This window comes from Xiphophorus maculatus, chromosome 5, assembly GCF_002775205.1.
Source record: "Xiphophorus maculatus strain JP 163 A chromosome 5, X_maculatus-5.0-male, whole genome shotgun sequence".
NCBI classification, from domain to species: Eukaryota; Metazoa; Chordata; class Actinopteri; order Cyprinodontiformes; family Poeciliidae; genus Xiphophorus; species Xiphophorus maculatus.
Genome location: NC_036447.1, coordinates 29,008,438 through 29,030,760, shown reverse-complemented (window position 1 = coordinate 29,030,760; position 22,323 = coordinate 29,008,438). Strand labels below are relative to the sequence as shown.

General features: G+C 42.4%; 2 protein-coding genes across 2 annotated transcripts; one reads left to right on the top strand and one right to left on the bottom strand.

Moving 5' to 3' along the window:
- The first annotated feature begins 639 nt into the window (after window positions 1-639).
- Window positions 640-16,744, top strand: sh3d19 (SH3 domain containing 19). The gene is made up of 22 exons (XM_023334436.1): window positions 640-729; window positions 1,541-1,550; window positions 3,075-3,114; window positions 6,012-6,052; window positions 6,303-6,342; window positions 6,617-6,737; window positions 7,174-7,339; window positions 8,530-9,525; window positions 10,020-10,133; window positions 10,286-10,404; window positions 10,629-10,669; window positions 10,890-11,103; window positions 11,190-11,258; window positions 11,337-11,474; window positions 11,548-11,620; window positions 12,542-12,672; window positions 12,766-12,827; window positions 12,917-13,146; window positions 14,314-14,366; window positions 14,504-14,690; window positions 15,995-16,083; window positions 16,173-16,744. The coding sequence occupies exons 1-22, from the start codon at window positions 640-642 to the stop codon at window positions 16,281-16,283; spliced, it is 3,135 nt and encodes a 1,044-aa protein (XP_023190204.1). The 3' UTR covers window positions 16,284-16,744.
- Window positions 16,745-18,027: 1,283 nt separating this feature from the next.
- On the bottom strand, window positions 18,028-21,741 carry rps3a (ribosomal protein S3A). Its single transcript, XM_005809387.2, has 6 exons — window positions 21,636-21,741; window positions 21,055-21,158; window positions 20,134-20,321; window positions 18,598-18,806; window positions 18,388-18,497; window positions 18,028-18,195 (listed from the first exon to the last, which is right to left on the bottom strand). Exons 1-6 carry the CDS (start codon window positions 21,695-21,697, stop codon window positions 18,068-18,070), a joined length of 801 nt encoding a protein of 266 aa, XP_005809444.1. The 5' UTR covers window positions 21,698-21,741; the 3' UTR covers window positions 18,028-18,067.
- Between the last annotated feature and the right edge of the window lie 582 nt (window positions 21,742-22,323).

Sequence of the window (22,323 nt, the reverse complement as noted above, 5' to 3'; positions counted from 1 at the left end):
AACTTTTGGCATTTTGTTGCACAGACATGATCTTTTATGGCTCTATTAGAAATGCCAGACAGCTAAATGGAGGGAAAATATGACTTTAGCTCTACAAAGAGAGGAAAACTTGGCCTGCAGTCGACAACCAGATGAAGATGGTGCATCTTTCACGCTCTGTTTCAGCTTTTTAAGTTTCTCAGACACAATACTTTCAGATTTTGGTGGTTTCAAGAGCTTTAGTTGTTTCCTCATTGTTGTGGAATTTATTCTTGGTGAGATACGAGACATGATATAAAAAAATGGGGAACCTAGATAGGAAACTTTGATTGACGATCAGAAAGCGCAAAGTGATCAAGAAAGGGGCAGTATTGTGTGTTTTCCAGTTTACTTTAGTTGTTATAAAACTGCGGTATGAAATATGACTTAAAGGTTTTATTTAGTCATTTAACACCTCAAAACTGTCTCTTTAAAAACTCCTGCTCTTTCTGAAACTTCACTTTCAGAAAGTCATCATAACATGGTTCCCTTATTAACCTTTAACAACGTTTTTACCAGTGATGCACTGAGAAGTAGCTCCTACAAAGAGCTCAGCAGATGTGCAGGTCCACCAGGTATTTGCTAACTGCTGCTGGCTAGTCTGAAGGAGCTGAGGGAGTCATGGGGGAGGGCTACTTTTTGAGGCGGAAGGAGGAAACTGCAGCTCGGAGGAGGAGCTCTGCCCTCGTAGACAGGACTAAGTCCACCCAGGCATTTTGCACAGCTGAATGGTTGCCATGGGAGATTAAAGGATTTCTGAGACATGCATAAAAGAATGAAGGCGTGTGATGGAAAAATTACATTTAAGGTCACATCTGCTAATCAAGTTATATGAATGCTTGTGAACTCTCACCAAAAGAAATATTTGGGTTACATGTAGAAGGTTGGAAGTTGTTTTCTACAGCTGAATCAGAACCAGACTGTCTCGCCCCTTGTTGTTAATTCTTTATCTTTGGTATAAAACTCATGTGTTGTCTCTGCCTGACAGAGCTTTTCCTAGACTTGTCCTATGAGCTCTCTGTATTGTGCACAATATATGAATAAACCTGATTGAGTGATTTCACCTGAACAGTGCTTGGAAATATTTTTATTTTTAGTGCTTGGATTAATTTGACATAATACTGCCCCTTTAAGTTTATATGATGACGATTATATATATATTTATATATATATATATATATATATATATAAACAGCTTAGGGAGTTTAAGGCTATGAATGGTGCATTAACACCTGGGCATCATGAAGACTTGTAGTGCATTCTGGAGTGGTGACGGAGTCGCTCCGGCTGGTTCGGTCTCTCCGCTTCCCGAAAAGCCACATTCCAGCTCACCAGATTGGCCGGGCTGAACGTCTGAATGCAGGAGATGGGAGGCACAACAAAGGCCGTCCCGCCTCTTGTTGTTTCAGCAGGTGTGTTCCGGCCAGCTTCAAGTTCTCTGTCACACTGGAAACAAGCCGGAGGGACGGAGCTCGATGGGACATGTCCCCTTCGTCCTGAAGACGGTGTTTTAGCCCTCTAGCGCCTCAGAGGTAGGAGCATTATTAGACATGTGGATAAGAGTTGTGTCGTTTAGCACCGGTGAGACTCTCGCAAGTCTGCTGCAAGCTTACACCGCGGAAATGGTCTGACCTTAAAACTCTGTGGGGAAAAATCAAAACCTGGACCTGCTGTTAAAGTGTAACTTTCATCAGCAGCAATATGGATCCAACAGTCAATCAGTAACAGGTGTGTGACAGGTGGCTATAACGTTAGTGACGTACAGTAGGAAGGCGCCACCTTCAACCTCTACCTGCTATTTCCTTCTTGGTGTCAAAAACAATCAGCTCTTTGTTCCATTTGAATGTTACTTTTTAGAGAACTACTTCATGCTTGCTCGATGGCTGTTTGTGTTAGGCATGAAAGTCACAATCAAATATTGCATGGGAAGTCCTGAGGGTGTTCAGGGTGGTGTGTAAATGTAATTGCGAACTGGTTCTTCCACATTCCGCCCTGCTGGTTCGGTTCAGGCTCTTCTATTTCTGGCTCAAGCTGTATGGTCAGAAACAAGGAGAGGCACTCCAGAGAAAACTTATTCATTCTGAATCATGGCATATTTCATATGTCATGATTCTAGGTATGTAAGGCTGTTGATCAGTTTTTCACGGCTCTTATTGTTCAAAAGCATTCAATGTTTTGAGCAGACAGGAAGCGAAGGGGCTGAACCTTTTATCTGGTGTGTGTAAAAAAAAAAACAACCTCAGCTGGTAGTTTATTTTAACTTTAGATTCCAATAATTGGTTCGCTTTGTTCTTACGTTTCCTTATAAGAGCAGGTTTTTGTTTTATTTTTAAGAAATGGTGTACAGCTCAGACATACAGTGGCTTGCTAAAGTATTCAACCCTGTTTTTTCTGAGTGCAACCAATTGGGTGGAACTCAGTGCTGCCAATTACCTGTGCAATGATTCATGTTCTTACCTGCCTTAGGGACAATTGACGAAAATTAATTGTTGTTCTAACTCTGGCATATTTACATTACCTGCATTTCCATTAAAAATGTGCGCAAGGCTTTGCGAGTATTCAGCTAATGTTGAAGAAACACGATTTCGCAATTGCAGTGTTTCCATTGAATAAAAAAAGGCATTGAAAAAAAAATCACACTTGAATAAGTTTGTTCACGTTATCAGTCATTAAAATCATGCTGCGCCATGATCCTAAAACTACTTCCTGTTCTCTTCTTCGTGGGTTGCGCCCGTGGCAACATCCGGTTGTTGGTTTATACCACAAAAGTAGACCAATTTCAATAGCACCTAAAAGAAGAAAAACCTCAAAATGCGGCAAAACTTTTATCAAAAAAACTAGTTTTTTCGAAGTTCACGTACTAAGCAAATTTATTTTTGAAATGTCAAATTCCGTATTTATATGGTCAATGGAAAAGCGGCTATTAATGCTGTCTGCTGACTTGTTGAATGCATTGTCCTAATTTACTGGGTTTATCTGCCGGACTCATTACATCCGTGATATACGCCATTGAGTTGTTGCTCCTCAATAACGGAAAGCTGTGTTTTTATCCGTAGATCTGATTGGGAGAACAAAAACACGACGTCTGGACCACAGGTATGTCTCTGCCGTTTGAGGAAAACGTGAGGAGGAGCTGATACGTACCGCAGCTGCTCTTCCAGTAGCTGTTTGTAGAAACCAATTAGTGCAATGATCTCAGTGTGAACAACAGCAAGGCCGTCAAAACCAAAGAGCACACAGATAAGCTGTTTACAGCTACGCAGATCAAATTAGTTTGACCGTGACGAACAACAAGACGGAGGACTGGAGATGTTTTCCTTCGCCCTCCTGCTCTCTGTGCTCCTTAATGAGGAGCTGCCTCTGTCTGGAGACGCTCCGTCTGTCTCTGAGGTGATGAGGCAGCTTGTCAACATCAACTGAACCTCCACCGTCTTCAGGGTGAAACGACTCTGAGAGTTAAACAGCCATCAGGTCGGCAGGATGAGCAGGGGCGCAACTGCACACTTTCTGAGGTGTATGAGAACATGTCATAATATTGACCACAAAACTCTGTATTTATAAAAGAGATCAACATTTGTCCTACACAGAAAGCCCTAACAAACTAATTCTTCTTCTCTTCACAATATTTATTTACTTACCAATAATCTATTAGTATGATTTGTTCTTTAAATTGCCATTTATATTTTTCGGTCTCAGGAGATGATTGATGGATGAAGAGACTCTGGTCCTTTAGGTTGTTGGGGGTCCTTTAGTGTTCCTCTCCTGACCCATTCTGTCTGACGTCATTCAGACAGAATGGGTCTGTCAGCGTCACTGAATGTCGCCGACACATTTTCTGTTTAAATCGCCCCTATTTACCTTCACTGAAATTGTTCGGCCTGGAATGTTGGTCTTCCTCCTCACGTCTGTATTTCTGCCAGACGTTTTGCCTCTAAGGACGGTGGAGAATCGGTGGACATTTTAAAAAGACGCGGGTTGATAGCAGCTCACCGCGGCTGCGCAGTGTCCGTCTCCAGGCAACCATGACAACAGCGTCCGGGGGTCCTACTTAGCGCCCGCGACGACAAGTTAGCTGACCTTAATATTTCCTGTGTTCTGTTTTGGTCATCATTGTTGAGATCTGTGTGACAGCCTGTGTCTGTCAGACATGTATAGAAATACGGAACAATTTCAATACGGCGCACAACAATTAACAGCCAAATACGAGACGATTCCGTAGTTTGTGGGACGGGAAGCAACTCTAACAAAACAACAACAGGTTATCCAAGTTAACCTGAATATTTACAATCCTCCTGTTGATACACTAACATTACTTACCGAATGTCTTTCAACCACTTTGAAAAGCTTTTCTTCATCCCTAAAACATCTTTATCTCACCCCCTCTTCCTTACGGAGCCTACGGAGCCCCCTAGGGGACATGGGGAATTTTTTTTCTTTTGCGTTCCCTCGCAATACTGCACTGGTCAGTTATGCAGCATAATTGAATACTGCAAGCCTTTCTTACGGTGGGCGCCGTACTTTTTGTTTTAATATAAGGTTATGTGAGGTATTTCCATGAATTTTAATATCTTTTTGTGAAATATCTGAAGTTTTATATCTTTCTTTAGAAAGGCGCCACAAACCTACGATATAAACAGAAACCTTCCGTAAGTAGGAAAGAAATAAAAATACATTATAATTTGGACTATTTCTGAGTTATTATCGCGGTTAATAAATCATCTGACAGTTTTGATTGTGTCTCTGTTGTGTTCTGAATGGTTTAAAGAGCTGCTTTCAGTGCCGCTCCATCTTAGCCTTAACAGACATAAACATGCAGTAATAAATGAATCGATTTTCAATCAGTGTTTTGCACCAAACAGTTTTTATTAACGAGTTTTTCTGTTTTGCGCCCCGGAGTTGGGTTTTTTTTTTTTGCCGCCCCATCTCGAGCTCCATGTTGTCGACTCACTACTACTATAAAAATTTAAAAGAAAAGAAAAACGCGGCTCAGCGCGTTCTCGAAGGGGCGCGCGCCCAAGCTACCTGTTATGTATGTGTGTATGGGGAGGGGCGGGGGGTGACGGGGGGTAAGAGAGGGGTGATGCAGGGGATGGGGAGGCGGCTAGGAAAAATTTCCCCACATCGTTTTTGCGCCCCCTCTAGTGCAGCGCCCCTATGCATTGCAAACAGTGCATACCCACTTTTTGCTCCACTGAGGATGAGTCATGCTTAAAGGAGTGCTTCTATCCTGGATGTAACTGGAAGTTTGAAATATATTTACCGTGGCACTGCCACGGTAAATCAAATTAGCCTCTAATTTGAGGCTAACCTGCATTTAATTTGTCAAAGTTTGGATGGAAGAAGTCCGCTGTTTTTAGTAACAACCTCAGCTATTGATCCGTCTCCATGACAGGTTTCATAGGGACATGTTTTGTCTGTATCTCAGCACAGAATTATTTGTCTTTTTATCCTTTAATTTGCCTTTTGAAGTACATCAGTGGGGTCAAAAGTCGGTCCTGGAGGATGGCATCCTGCATGTTTGGTTTAAAACACCTGGATCAAATTGGAGCTCATTAGAAGGCCTACGAACATTGACCTGGTGAGGAGGTTGTTACTGCAACCATGGAGAGAACTAAAACATGCAGGATGCCGGCCATCGAGGACCAACTCTGGACACTACTGAAGTACATGATGTGATGGAAAATTCTTGTTTAAAGTAGATTTTCTTTTTCCCTTTTGTGTGTCATTAAATGTCCCCTTTTTATCTCTTTCTGCGGAAACCTTAATGTATTTCTGAGTTCGGTAGGTTTTAGTTTTCCTTTATTGTCAGCACACTGGGAACTACATGTGGCTATGTTTGATAATTATGACAATGTCTGATATTTAGCATAAAGATTTATTATTTATTTTAACATTCCACTTTGTTAATCTGCTCTTATCTACAGGTTATACAGGAATGATCATGTTTTCTAATAACTTTTGCTTAAATGCTGATTTATTATTCTTATTTTTAGTCAGGGACCACTGTCTTCTCTACGAGCTGCTATCAAGAGAAGTATGTTTTTATATGCATATATACGTATATACACGTCAGGGACATTTTTTATATTTTTTTATTGTTCATCGAAAAGTTAAAAATAAGTCGTTTTCAGACAAATGCTCCCGCTTTAGCTTTTTTTTATTTATTTATTTTTTTGCACTTTTTGATTCAATTATATTTTGAAAACTAATTTTTTTTAAGTGATAGTTGTGTATTTTTAAAAGCAAGCAGATCAAAGTTCATGAATGCATCTTTCTTCTTTCAGCAAGAACAAACTCTCAAGGTGACAACAGAGCAGAGAGGAGGTAAATATTTTATTAATCCATCATTCCTCTATTTACATCTTGAAGGTGTTGTTTGCTCATGAAGGTGTGGAAATGTCAGGCATGAGGCTAAATCTGTATTTATAGTGTTTGAATTGAACTGAATGTGTGTGTGTGTGGGTGTGTGGGTGTGTGTGTGTGTGTGTGCGTGTGCGTGTGTGTGTGCGTGTGTGTGTGTGTGTGTGTGTGTGTGTGTGTGTGTATGGTGGTTTGTCTCTCTGGTGTTCTCAGTAAGCGCTCACTGTTTGTCCTTCAGACGACCAAACATCACCATCGTCTCAGTGGAACCTCTGACCAGAAGCGCCTGGTTCGCCGGAGGCCCGGTGGTTTTTCCTCCTCCAGCAGGCTGGTCCACTGGCATCCCCACTGTTTCACAGGTAGGCTTTATCCCAATTTTTTCTCTTCATATTTGCTGCATAAACCTAGGGATACACAGTATATCAGCATTAAAATCAATTAGTCATTAGTCATAAAATGATATTAGTCATTTTCTTAACATATTTGGTATTGGCCCAATAAATAAAACTAGTCCAATCGATACTTGTTTTCATCTTGTTGCCATCTGTTTCTGGTCTTTTTTTTAAGGTGTTGAAACAGTTGGAAAAATATGTATATCATCGGTAATTATGGGTCATCAGCCAAACCAGCAATATCAGTATCAGATGTCGATATGGTCCCAAATTTTCATATCGGTGCATCCCTAAAAAAATAAATAAATAAAAAGACTTAATTTCACAGACATGTTCCTAAAACTGGGACATATCAATGCACTCAGATACAAGATAACATCCGACGGTCTTTTTCATGACTCAGCTGCCGCCATCCTATGACCAGGTGATTAAAGAGAAGACACAGACAGATCAGCCGGCCAAGCCCACAGCGGCCCCACGCCAGAGAGGAACACAGACCCAGCCGCTTAGGAAAGATTCCGATCCACACTGCGGCGCCGCCTCGCCACATCCAGGGAGAAACCCTGCAGGTGAGGACTGATCCTGGTAGCTCGTTGCCTTATGTAAGAGTCTTTCAAAGTGGAGGCCGCGATAAGGGGTGCTGTGGGGGCCTCTTAAAGTTGGAGGGAAGATGAGGGGGGAAAAAAAATGCAAAAACAAAAGATTTTGGAATCACATGCATTTTTTAATCTTAGATTTTTCATTGTAATTTCTGCTTTCTGTTTTTTTTTTTTTTTTTTAATTCAAATAATTGATTTATATGTTATGTCTGATGCTCATTTTCGGATTGTTTGCCTCAAGCTAGCATAGCTAGCAAGAAATGGAGAAGTTTCTGACAAGAAAAAGAGCAAAGAAACCCTCCAGCAGCCCTGCTGTGGAGGACACTGCTGCAAAAAAACCATAAGAACTGTGGGAATAAAATAAAAACATATTTTCTTATCAAAAAAGGGCATTGTAGTAAGACTTTTATTATTTGGTATTGTCTGATGAAATTTTCTGCCACAGAATATAGTCATTGCCATCTAAAATAAGAAGTTATGAGGAAGCGCTAATGCTAAATGAATGTAATAACTATTGAATAGTGAATAAAAATTATACTAAAAGTTGATGTTTCTTTACATATTTTGCAGCATTGTCTGTGTGTCTGCCAGAGGTTAATTCTCTTTGGAGGGCCATGGCATGTTAAGGTTTGGGAGCCCCTGCCTTACGTCAAAGTACAGGTTCATCTCAATAGAAGACCTTCAAATGAACTAAATACATTACATACTTGTTGTTGGTGCTGTTGTACCAATTGTCCGGACCGGACCAGAGCTCTCAGGTCTTCTGGTTCTGGTCTGCTCTTCATCCCCGTAACCAAACACGGAGAACCAGCATTCGGTTTATATGCTCCACTAACCTGGAACAAACTTCCAAAAAACTGCAAAGCAGCTGAAACACTGAGTTCCTTTAAATCAAGGCTAAAAACTTACCTGTTTATAGTTGCTTTTGATTCATAATACCTGGAACATTGATCAACATATTTGATCAGTGACATTTTTGATGATGGCATTTGACAAAATGTGATGTTCACTGTTTGTTCCATAGATGGTTACTTTATTATGTTTTTATGGTGTAACGCACTCTGAACTGCTTTGTTGCTGAAATGCGCTATACAAATGAACTTGACTTGACTTTTCTGGCCTCTGTTGGGCTCTAATTGTGATTTGCTTTCTGTTTTCAGCTAAAAAGCCCCAAAAGCCTCCGAGGTCTTCATTTCCAAAAGCATCAGAGGTAAAAAGAGGCGTCAAGGTTGTAGAGAGAACAGCGGAACACACCAGTACAGAGGGTTGTAGTCGTGCGTGTGATCCAGACCACTTTGGATCTGATGAGGCGGACTCCCAACGTACGAGCAGATCCGTCACCGTCCACTGGACAACTGCGACTAATCATCAGTCTGACTCTGCTTCTGTTCAACGTGCTGCTTCAAACCTAGAAAACGCTCAGAGACCTGTTCCACGTCCCCGAACGAAACTGAACAAAAACGCGACAAAAGAGGAGCATCAGACTTTGATTACACTTGGAGAAAACTGGGACACGTTTCAGTCTTTTTCACGAGACGTTCCCACCAATAAGTACCTGGAGGAATTACTGGAGGTCTTCGGTGAACGTAGCGACTGTGAGGAGGGCCGGTACTACGTCGACCAGTCGTATGAGAAGTCATTGGATGAAGATGCAGATGGAACAATGAGTGCCAACAACAATCACCGAAACATCCGTGCCAGGATTCAAGCTTTTGAGAGCCAAACTGGTACTGAAGAGGACAATGAGTCACAAGCAGCCACACCAGACCTTCCACCAAGGAGGGCCACCTACAGACCCCCGGTTGCTTCTAAACCTCCTGCAACTTTTAAACCTAATGGCCCGAATAACTCCAGTCAGAACATGTTTGCTTCTCAAAACTCACAAAACCAAGAACCGCTCACCAGACCCAAGCCTCCTACCAAACCAGTGGGGCATTCAGTGAGAGAGGAGCTGGAGGCCTTACACAGCAAGGGGGGTCAGCCCCACAGCTCACTACCTTTCAGGTTGACCAGGTCCGACAGCGTCCATGAAGAGGAACCGGCTCCGTTTCTGCCCGTACCGCCGGTGAAACCATTCAAAGAGCCACTTAGACCCAACCTGAACATAAACAACCACAACTTGCACAATGACAGCGAGAGCGTGGCCGGCCCAATCAGTGAGTAGAGCTTTGTTTCTGTTAGACGGCTTGCTCCGGTAGGTTTTGTTCCAGTGAAAGACTGAATCACTCGTCAAGGTTGTGATTAGGACTTAAAAATAAAATTTTCATACCGACCCGATTTTAATCGATTTAGTTTTTCTCATTTTCTTTTCTGAAAAAGAAATCAAATGACAGAAAATAACGTGTTCCACTGGCAGATTATTTCACTTCTAACAGTGTCCATGAGTGAAATAATCTGCCAGTGGAATTTGTACTTTTTCATTAATACTAAGGAATTATTGACTTAAGACAAGCTTCTATATCTTGCTGAAAAGTTACTTGTAAGTTAATTTTGTCTTATTTCAAGTGTACTAAGACAGTCACATTAGAAACTAAACCAAAACTACTTGGTAAGATTTTGTGTCTTTGCAGTCCATCATGAATGTCCAACCTTTTCTCGTCAATGCAGCGTAACTACATGGCTAATCGGTCGGCTTTCTCTCCTTGTCCAGAAAAAGTGCCGCTCAAACCTCAGTATAGTTTGGCCAGCAATGGCAGCTCTGTCAGCAGACAGGGCACGTGGAGAAGACCAACCACCATCAGGGTTCCTAGCAAGGCTCCTTCAGGTGAGCGTGGAGTTTCATCATAACAGGTCCAGAGTGGAATTAGTGGAGTTTCCACACATTTTTACCTGCTGTCAGCACTTTTACCAAGCTATATCAGAGGCCTGAGTTGGTTGTATTTTTTCGATTAAACATGGATCTTTCTTCAATGACAGATAACTTTCAGGATGACGCTCCTCCTCTTCCAGTTAAAAAGCCCATAGGCTCAACGAGCTTCTCCTCCTCCTCCTTAGCAAGCTATAAGGAGAGCCTTAGATCCTCAAGGTCATTTCAGGTGAGACTGACTTCACAGAAAGCCAGAAATGTGAAAGGCACGAACATCTTTACAGGCTGCAAGGTTCTGCTAACAGTTTATAAGCAGCTAATATCTTGCCTTCAGCAGGAAAGTCTTAAATCTTTGTAGCGTAAATGTGGTGTCAGTGGTTTTACTGTGCAGCCCACCTTTACCTCACATGTTTATTAGGAGTAGTGAAAATCTGTCATGTTGTTGCTTTGCAGAACACTTTCAGCACCGGACCGGAGCCACCGCTTCCACCCAGGTCAGAGGAACGTCAGTTAAAACTGTTTTTATATCCCACACTGCGAAAACACAAAATCTTACTGTTAGTCGAGTTTACAGTCCAAATATTTTATTACGCATGAAATAAGACCAAACTAACTTACAAGTAACTTTTCAGCAAGATATAGGAGATATAGGAGCTTGTTTAAGTCAACAAGATGTGACCCACCTGAGGTTTACTGATGGGTTTTGTGCTTTAGGAAGCCCAGTGGGAACAAAAGCCTCCCGCCCCGGCCCCCTCCAGCCAGGACGGGCCCCGGCAGACCTGCCCCCCCCAGCCTTCAGGCAGCGGGTCGATCTCAGTCAGAGCCGCAGCGATCTTCGCCAAAGTTCAAAGCTCAGATGCCGACCAAGAAAGGCCTGGTGCTGCCTCCCAGGCCCAGTCCGGGCCACCGCCTCTACAACAACTACATGGTGAGAAAGATGACAGCACAGAGCTCTGCGTGTTTTGAAATTCGTCTTTCTGAGACGGCGTTTCAATTTTGGGTTGTCGCCACCAGCTCCCGCTCCCTCACGGGATTGCGTCTGCTGATTTTGACGGGAGGAACTCAGAGGAGCTGACTCTGCAGGTGGCTAAAACATCCACAGAGTGGTTCTGTGTAGATTGAGTTCTACAGAACCTTATGAATTTGGTGGTTTCCTAACAGAAAAACGAAGTAGTTCTGCTTCTGGAGAAGATCAGCCACAGTGAGTTTGACTGCCAGATCGGAGAAACCAGAGGGAGAGTCCACAAGTCCCGAATGACGATCATAACTCCTCTGGACTCTGATTTTTCCCACCCACAGGTAATTCATTGGTTTAGGAAATGAATCTATGGAGGCTAGGCGCTAGTTTGAGAGCTGATCTGTTTCCCTGCAGGAAGAAGGTGCAGCTGCTTTGGGTGGAGGTGCTGATGGGCTTAATGTGAAGGCTCTGCATGACTTTGTTCCAGGTAAGGGTTTACTTTCTTTTATAAATATTTATAAATAACTGACGATTAAAATCCATCCCCCATTATTCATGTTCCTTAGGCCAGTGGTTCCCAAAGTGTGGGGTGTGCCCCCTAGGGGGGGGCGCAGTGCCATAGCTGTGCAATGGCACAGCTATTATAAGTTTTATAATAGCTATTATAAAACTTATAATAGCTCTCATACACACAGACATTAATATGATTCTGTACAGAAGTTTACGTACAATTATGGACATTAATGTTACATTCATTTTGAGTCTAAGGAACCACTGTTCCAGTGCCATTGCAGAGGGGGGGGGGGGTATGAATGAAAAAAAAAAAAAAACAGTTCCAAAAAGTGCTTCACTGTAAAGATGGTTTGTAGTTTGTTTTGTTGCAACCTGAAGTGTGAAATAAACTTCAGTGGAGTTTGAAAACGAAATACGTGTATAGGTTTATGTCGGGTTGAACGATGTGTGTGTCCAGTTGATTTCTTTTTTCTATTTTGGGGGGGATTTTATTGTAATGCATAGGGGAGCCCAGAAAATTCTTGGGAACCACGGCCTTAGACTGTCTGATATTATCAGGTGACAAATGTGCACTTTAATGATGTGCTTCTTTTTTATTTATTTATGCAGAAAAAAAGCATATTATGAAAAATGGAGCCTTTCTTATTATGGAAAGACAGTCAGCCCTCTTAAAGAATAAAAACAGGCTTTTAAGAAAATGCCTGCTTCTCAGTTGTAATAATAATCGATAGTCGATCAATAAGAATAATCAAGTGCGACTCATTAATTGATAACTTGCATCTCTGTTATGTACTAATCAGCTGACTTTTAAAAGCAGCTGGTCATGCTGGACTTCTTTAAGGAAGCAGGAAGCAGTGTTTTATTTGAGACGGTAAATCTTTGGGTGTAACCACAGAGGGTCCGATGGAGCTGAGCCTCTCAGCAGGAGACGTTGTGACTGAAGTGGAGCAGGTGGACAGCCAGTGGTACCGAGGCACCTGTAACGGTTCTACTGGGTTCTTTCCCATCAGTTATGTTAAAGTACTGGTAGGTTTCAAGCAAGCACCCATTCTATAAATATAACGCAGAGAAAATCTATAAACGAAAGAAAGTTGATGGTGATATTTTTTTTCCAATTAGTCCAATTCACCCAAACCGTTAGCCAAGAAGAAGAAGAAGAAGACGCAAGCTGCCTCCGTCAGGTACTGTTCTGTTGGGTTTTGAACCTTTGCATCGTCCTTGTCCAACCATCCTGAGAGGCTGACTGGACGTGTGACTTGTCCCTTGGCAGCGGTCCCAGGTGTGTGGCCCGGTTCGAGTTCGAGGGGGAGCACAGCGATGAGCTGTCCTTCTCGGAGGGGGACGTGATCCAGCTGAAGGAGTACGTGGGGGAGGACTGGGCTCGGGGGCAGGTCGGCGCCTCTGTGGGCATCTTCCCCCTGAACTTTGTGGAGGTCATCGAGGATCTGCCTCCACCCCCGAGGCAGCAGCCGGGTCCGGCTGCCGGGGTGGCGTTGCCAGGTGAGGACGATTCCCACCTCATGTTGGTTCTGCTTTAGCTGAAGTAATCTGAACCTAGTTCAGCCTCATCCTGTCGTCTTAAAGGGGCGGTACCGTGTAAAATAGACAGTTTTTTTTTTAGCTTTACCTGGAGTGTTGCTTTGATTCTTACATGCTTGTTTGAAAAATCCTTTAATCTCCCGTGGCAACAATTCAGCTGTGGAAAACCTCTGGGTGGACCTAACAACGCCGGTTAAAACGTTGTCAAAGGTTTAAAAGATGGAGTTTCAAAAAGAGCGGGAGTTTTTAAAGAGACAGAGGCCCAATATCAATTATAGCAACTAAAGATAATATTGTTATTTGATTGTGCTATAAAATATGTCTGGAAAATCAACAATACTGTCCCTTTAACGAAATGACCTCATCTGTTCTTCAGTCTTCATGGAGTTGTTTCTCTTGCCTCGGAGGAATTTGTGTCTCTGTTTTTGTTTCATTTAAGTCCGGCGGAGGAGACTCCGCATCCAAATACAAGTCAGCAACTCCCGGCAACTCCGCTGCTTCCATGTAGATTATCCATCCATCCATTTTCTTATACCTTTGTATAGTTGCGTCGGGAGGAGTGTTGGTGTCTATCTCCAGCGAACATTTCGGATGAGAGGTGCGGTTCACCCTGGATAGGTCGCCAGTCTGTCGCAGGGACAGACAGGAAAAACAACCACGCGCACACACACACCTAGAGAAACCAATTAACCTAACAGTCATGTTTTTGGACTGTGGGAGGAAGCCGGAGTACCCAGAGAGAACCCACCATGCACAGGGAGAACATGCAAACTCCATGCAGAAAGACCCCGGGCCGGGAATCGAACCCAGGCCCTTCTTGCTGCAAGGCAACAGCTCTACCACTGTGCACTGTTTCTCCATTGAGACGAACCAGGCAGCTTAATTTCTTCTCAGAGCGACCGAGTGGCTCAGATTATTAGGAAACTTGGACACAAATACTTGTTCCAACAATATCAGACACACCAAACATGGTTTTAGTGCAGATGTAGGCCAGCGGTTAGCTTGTTAAAGCGCCCTCTAATGAGCCCAGCTGCAAATGAAGACACCTGCAGCAGACTGGAACTCTGCCAGATCCTGTGTGTCAAATGTAAACCTAGTGCTGCTTCATTATTATTATTGTTTCCACAGGTCTTGCTGCTCATTCTGCCTTTGGACAAGCAGCAGCTGCCAAACCTGCCCAGGTAGCCGTTATTTACACAAGCATTAACGTCACCAAAGATCAGACTGGAACACATGAGCCTAAAACCGAAACCCAACGGATGCTCATGACTTAAATTTACATTCTGTTTCGTCCGTTTGCGTCCATGTCTGTCCTCAGACCGCCGGGTCTGGTGTGCAGTGGGCGGTGGCTCTGTACGACTACGCAGCAAAGACCCAGGACGAGCTGTCGTTTCAGAAGGACGACTGCATCCTGATCACCGAGCACCTGAGCGAGGAGTGGAGCAGTGGCAGGCTCAACGGCAGGGAGGGCATGTTTCCCAGGGCCTTCGTCAACGTCTCGTCGGGTACGGAAAGTTCTCAGCAGGGTGTTAAGAGTTCTGAAAGCTGAAAGCAAAACCGCCTAACGTTTGATGTGCAAACTTAAACCTGGACAATGAGGAAAAAGTTCTCTATTCAGATATTTAGTATTTAATCATGTGACAAACTGATAAATAAATGTGCACGTCATAACCCGATCCACGTGAACAGAGAATCAGCACAATGTAGCCCTCACTTGCGCAGCTGCTGCTATTTCATCCGAGTGCATTCACACCAGCCCTGTTCAATCTGCTTTAATCCAACTCCAGTCCATTTGTCTCGGAGGTCCGGTTTGCTTGGGGAGGTGTGAATGCCTAATCGAACTCTGGTCCGCCTACAATCCTCGGTTTTAGTTCGGTCGAAGTGAGTTCTGGTGCGGTTCAAATGTATATGTGAGCGCCAAGCGGTTCAGAGGCCACTCCAAAAGCAGGAAGTGGAGTAAAGCGCAGGGCACTCTGGGTAAATACAACCAAAATAAGTGTGAGTCTAGCAGTAAAGGCAGAAAAGGCCTGTAGATTTTTTTTTTTTTTTTTTACCCAAACAAAAAATAAATCCTCCTACAGCTAAAATCACATGCTGGACGATTATGGCTGAAAAACGTATCAGACTATAAGGGTGTGATATCAGTCGATATAGATAACTTTCGTTCACTTTTTTGTTTTAAAATATCTGATATCCTGCCAAACTGATGACACAAGTGTTCCTGTTTTATCCACAGTTTTCTCTCCAAATTGTTGTTTTTTTCTTCTTAAGCAGTTATGAGACATGGTGGCAAGACATAAAACTGCTGCTGCACAAGTTACTCAACAGCTTGTTGCTTGGTAACCAAAGAGCGAATGAGTTTGTTGATGTTTCCGACCTTGCTTAGCTCACCGTGAGAAGTAAAAAAGTTGTAGCCTTTCCTCTGCCTACATGTCCCAGAATGCTGTTTGGTTCTGGATCAGAGTTCAATGTAATTATTGGACATTTTATTGGTTGTATCTTCTATTGATTGTGTTATTGCAATATATATTGTTACTGATTTGTTGGCCATCCCGGTCAGCATCTTCTTCAGAGGTTTTTGTGTTGTTTCCTTCAGTAGTTCTTGGTGCGGCGCCACCACAGGCGAGGAGGGTAACATGTATTTCAAAGGGTTTGGCTGGTTTGACTCAGTGCAGGGTGAAAGTTAACGGCAGCAGCTGAAAATGGAACAAATTTTGTAATTTTGGTCCTCAATCCAATATCGCCTTCCGAATGATCAGATATGAAAACAGCCTAGCGAAGCTTAACACGTTGCTGTGTTCCTCATCAGGAGAGCAGCAGGGCGGAGCCGCTGGCTGCCTGACAGGAACGGCTCTGTACAGCTTCACATCAGACTGTGAGGAGGAGCTCTCACTCCAGGTACAGTTGGTGCTTGTCGTCTTCATTCTTACTCAATACGGAACCAGAACTCAGACCTCAGCCCACCTGTCCATTTCCTTCACCCACAGGTCGGGGACATCGTCATCAACCTGGAGCCGGTGGATGACGAATGGTTTCTGGGGGACTTGAGGGGAAAACGGGCCCTCGTCCCTAAAAACTATCTACAAGTTCTTGATTAATGGACTTGTAGCTTGAACCGGTGGACGTTTAATCAGTCGTGTTTGGAAAGCATTAAAACTTAAACTGTTTAAAGTTGTGCAACCTTTCTCAAGCATTTACTGAACTACGTTCTAAATAAAAAAATTATCAGTATTTCTCTAGGTCTATTCTGAATTTAACTGAACACTTGCTCCCCCTACTGGTTCTTCATCATCCATGCTACTGAAATGTTTGGCCCTTACAGATGTTTAGTGTAACTCTAATCTGAATAAGTCTGGGCCGGAAGATGACCAGCAATAGTTAATTGAAGCCTCCAGTCCTCTTTGATTTAAAGATAAAGTGTGTAAGTTATTACCACTCCTGATATTACTTTATTATTAATGAATGGAAACTGTTTTTAATGTACTTGATAACTCAAATGTACAAGATTAAATGCATTATAATTATAACAATTCAGTTCAAGAACTGAAACTCAGTGTCATTACAACGATCTCTTAGGTTGTTGTTTTTTTTCTCTTTGCTTCCAGTTAATGGAAAACCCAGAATTCAGCTTCTCAGAAAATTTGACTGGAAAGGACCACGAATTGTGGCAGAACCTAATCATGCGAGACACCAGATATGACAGTTATTCTCTACAAACATCGACCCCTATGAATCGACTCAGTTCATGGGAAGTTTAGTGGAAAGAAAACCAATAAGAGGAACCAGTTTTGATTGAGAAGCAAAGCCCATCAGAGTGTTGGGTGGAGATTCATAAGGTGTGGAGTGGAAAAATCCCAAGATCTCCCAGCTATGATGATGGAGGTGGAAGCATCATGGTTTGGGGAAGCTTTTTTAGACAACTGCACGGTGTGGAGCAGAGGACGGTGTCCAGGTGTCCTCAGAGCAACAACCTTCTGTCAGAACACAGGAGTGGCTGGACTCCAGCGTTTCATGGTTCTGAAACGACCCAATAGAAAGGGAGCTGAAACCTGAAAGCTATGGAGAAGTGAACCAGAACCCCTGCTGACCTGATCCAGAACCACAACATATTAAGCTCTAATTTATTACTTATTTTATACAATAAAACAATATGGTTTTCCTTAAATGAAGATACTAATAGCTGAGGTTTTCCCAATGGTGACAGTCGCCATAGTGAAGAAACTCTGGGTGTGTCAAATATCTGAGTCATGGTGTCAGCCTGCTCCTGGGCCAGACCTCACTCACTAACATCCACACTGAGGAGAAAAACCAAGCTGTTTGCTCAGAGCCTCAGCTGACCCCCTCCAGAACTCACTGCAGCCATTACAGCAGGAAATATTTCACTGTGACGGTCAAGACTTCGTACCTCTGGAAAACAACCTCTGAACTTTGCATTAATCCCTCATTTTTCTATTAAAAATGTTTTCTTACGGGGTGCTGTGGTGGTGGAGGGGTTAAGCACAACCCACATATGTGGCTGTCGAAGGTTTGATTCCCAGCCTGGTGACCTTTACTGCATGTCCCCTCTTCTCTAATTACCCACTTTCCTGTCAATTCACTATCAAATAAAAGCCTCTAGAGCCAATGAAACCTTAAAAAATGTTTTCTTAAAACAGTTCTGAATTTTTTTTTTGTTTTGTTTTATGGATATCACAAAATAACAAAACCCCAAAGCTTTAAAAACTGTGAACACTATGAATCAAGTTACTGAAATAAACTCTTCATTATGTATAGAATATGAAATTTTATAATAAGAACTGACACCAAAACCAGCTCCTTCACAAAAACACAACCTCAGAGGGGTTTGTTGGTCATTTACATGTTTTATTAAATCTGTTGGTGTTCAGACAGTCTCCTGGATGGGGGGCTCATAGCCGTCGGCCCTCTCCACCTTGGCTCCGGTGTCGTCCCCAGAAACCTTAGCGGTGGTGGTGGAGCCGCCTTCGCCGTGGAGCTCCATCAGTTTGCCCACTGCAATGAGAAATAACAAGTTTGTTGCTTTTCCTCCCACCAGTAACGGTGCTGAAGCGGTGATGTCCGCATTAGAAAGGAGCATCAGCCAATCTCAAAAAGCAGTAATCAGGCAATCATATGGGACCGAAACAGTCATCATGAGCTCCAAGAGCTCCCACATGGCCGTGAGAACTGCCGAGGTGGACCTACGTTCAAACTTGGGCTTCTTCAGCATCTTGACCTTGCGGACGTAGACGTCATGTAGGGGGTAGATGGACTGACACGCCTTCTCTATGTCTTTGCCGACGCTGTCTGGGATCCTGAAACACACCATGAAAAACAAAACGCGTCAAACATCTCCAACCCAACCGTCAGGAGTTCAGCTTCGACTTCCCTCTGCTGCTCAGGAAGTGAACTTACAGCTTGTTGACCACTTCCTTCAGGTCGTTGGTCTGGACCTCGCGCGTCATGATCTCCATCATCTTCTTGCGGATCTGGCGGACCTGCTGGTGCTGGGCGTACGACGTCTTCCTGATCTGGTTGGTGCGCTTCTTTGTGAAGCCCACGCAGAAGAGACGCAGGAGGTATCCGTCGGTCGTCTTCACGTCCACGTGGGCCTCGATCATGGTCTGAGGAAAAACACCGGGACGCATTCTCAATCTACTGATTAACGCAAATTACAAGCGTGGAGTTTAACTCCTACGATCTAAAGATCTATTTACAAGGCTGATCCAAGTAGAAAACACATGTGTTCCAGTTTCCATGTCGACCAGACTGTACGTGAATCTGAACCCCGAATCAGAGAGCAACCATGACACTTTCACTACAGAGGTTTGCTGCCGGTCCACTCCAAAGCACCTGAACAACAATATATGAAACGATGACTAGTAATACTTCATCGTGTCACATCTCAATGTGCTGCTTTAGCTTCTCTAAACAGCCATGCTCACTGATGCACTAATTAGCCACATCCAGTGTTGACTTGTAACCATTGTTACTGGTCTCTGCAACATTTATACTCAAACTGGGAAATAGATAGATAAATCTTTATTGTCACTGTCACAAGAACAACGAAATTTAAAAAGTGCCATCAGTCAGTGCATATGCTTAAAAACAAAAAAATAACTGTCTCACAATTCACACACAATGTAAGAAATAACAAATAACTGGAAAAAAACAAACAAAACAAACTAATAAATAAGAATAGCCACATTCTCACATACATCATTCATGATGATTAATGGTTGTTTTTGATTGCATTTAGTTTTGTTATTGCTATCGGGTAAAAACTGTCTCTGAGACGGTTGGTTCTTGTTCTGGTTGCTCAAACTAGAGATGGACCAATCAAACAGTATCTGAATCGGTGCCAGAATAGAAAAAAAAAGATCTATATTGGGTATTAGTGACAATGTGGCCGATCCATAAGGAGAAATCTACTCAGTATAATTCTATGTTTTGTGCTTTTTTATTTTATTTTACATTAGCTGCTCTGCTCCTATTTGCACTGACTGAACAAATTAAAGTTGTTTTTACATGTTTGACCTAGCTTGTGAAGCTAATTGTATATTTAAGTGTGCTGTACTGGTGCAGGCAGATTTAGCAAATTCATTTGTAATTTGTATATTTATGTCAGATTTTTTTTTCTTTTAGAAACAACTTAAAATCAATCCAGCACCGTGTTCTGTATCAGCTCATACTAAACCTTTTAAATCGTATCAGAAGTGAAAAACAGGATCCCTATTGCAAAGTCCCACATAGTAAACATCTAAACCAGTGTCAACACTGCCATAAAACTAAACCAACTCATCTTCCATTCTTGTTCAGGCTCACAAATGACTTAATTTATTAAATAAATCAATAAATAAAAACCCAGAATAACTGCAGAACCAAACATCATCTGAAAAGCTCACCACGGCTTAACAACGAAGCCACTTCCTGCTCCAAACCGAACATTACCTGCCACTTCTTGACCATGGAGCACATCTTGTCGCGGGTCAGATCCATGCCGTGGAAGTTGGTGAGGCAGTTCTTGCCCTGAACGTCCTCGGTGACCAGCTTGAACTTGCGGAAGGCCACCTCGTCGTTCTGCAGGTCAGCCAAGCTCACCTCGAACACGCGTCCCTTCAGTCCGTCAGAGGCAATCCCTAACAAACAAAGAGGAGAGTCAAGAGTTCAAACGATATGAAGAGGAGTGAAGATTCAGTCTTATCCTGACTGGACTGAAGTTTTGTGGGTTTTATTTTAGTTCCCATCATGGAAATTCCTCATGAATTAAAGCCACAAACATCAACTCTCTTTACAAAAAGATAAAATAAAGAGGTCTGAGGAATATTAGGTTAGCAGATGAACATATACAACAGTAAACCTTTCAAAATTGATATTTTGTTCAACCTTTTGTATCCAGTGGTTGGTGTAAGCTAACCTGTACCACATGCTACCGTGCAACCAATACTGCAGGCAGTATTATGCTCTTCTAACACAACCATTTTCTTTATCTTTGTATTTTTTGTTATACATTGTTCATCTAAATCATTATTATTCTGTTTGTAGTGTAAAAACAAGAAGCTGGTGATGGGCAATTTGAATATAGAGCTGTCAAAAAATTAAGTGTTCTACTAACCAAGAACGATTTAGAACCAAGCAACTTTCACATTTCAAAAGTAGCTAAGAGTATTACAGAGTCATTTAATTCCAACAATATCTGTGCATGTAAAGCTGACAAATGCTGACTTATTTTCTATTACCAATATCTTTGCTGCAAAACACAAGGAAACTATTATGACTAAATGTTAGTTGTACATTTGTCTTCCCTGTCAGACCCTGTAGAGAAAAATGGTTACATATTAAAGTGTCCCCGGGTACAAAATGCAGACTTACTGGTTCCCTGAGTCCTGGTGACCAAGGTTTTGCCAATGTTGCGGATGTTGAACATGGCTGGTGCCTTCACATCGTACCAGTCCTTCTTAGAGAACGGGTCCACACTGTGAACAAGAAACAGTTTTTAGCTTTACATCTCTTCAGCATTCTCTAGTGATTCTGAAATGTAACTCAGTCTAACGGGGAACTCTTTCAACTGGTCTGGAGCTAAACTGTGCTGCAGGCAGCTAGCTCATCGCTTAACACAGCCCTGCTAAAGTTGAGCAGCTTTGGCAAATATCGCTACAATAACAGAGTACGGAGAGACACCGAAGTCTACCCTTTCTCTAGACATACTGAAAACAGTATCTGCGCGTTGTGTAAGTTAAACTAAGCGGTAGAACGCAGCATTAAGAAGTTCTGCTAGAGAGCGTGTCTGCGCTCCATACACAGACACAGAGGCCGGCAGCGACAAGACCAGCGTCCTCACCTATACCATCTGTTTAATATCAACTTCATCCGTCACATTTCTCTCGCCCAAACAACAACGGTAAGAAGCAGAACACATATTCCATGTATCCGCGAAAGAATTTTTGACTTACATCTTCTTTTTGGCACCTTTTTTGCCGCCTTTGGTCAGCCTCTTATTCTTGCCGACTGCCATGTTGGCTACAGGGAGCGAAAGAGGAGGAAACAGGAAATATCGCGAGAGTTAAGGAAAACCTCAAGCCGGGGACGTGACTCGTGAATTATCGCGGGTTCTGGTCATTTCTGCGGGCTCCCTCTGCTGGTTAAAGGCTGCTTACAAAATAATATCTGTGCGGTCAAATTGTAGAATTTTAAACTGAGCTTTCTTTACATGAAAAATTATTTCAGCAATCAATGAAAAATATCAGTCATGTTAACTAATATGTTTAGATTCCATAATTTTTTATAGTAATTATTTCATAGCCTCCAAAACCACCTTTAAAGTATAGGTTTTGTTTATTTTGGTTATTAAGATTAACATAAAACTTGTTTTTCTTTATTCAAATAATGTCAAATGAATAATAACAACGAAAATACAGCTATTAAAATTAATGCAGGTAAAATCTCAGTGTTGTTGCTATCTTAGTCAATTGGGCCTATAATTGTAAGCAAACCTCATGTGTGGTATATATTTGTTACATTATATTTTAAGTTCTTTATTTTGTTCCTTTTGATGATTATGGCCTCCAACTATGAAAACCCCCAAATCAGTTTCTCAGAAAATTTGATTGTTAATCTGGAAATATTGACCTGCTAAATATT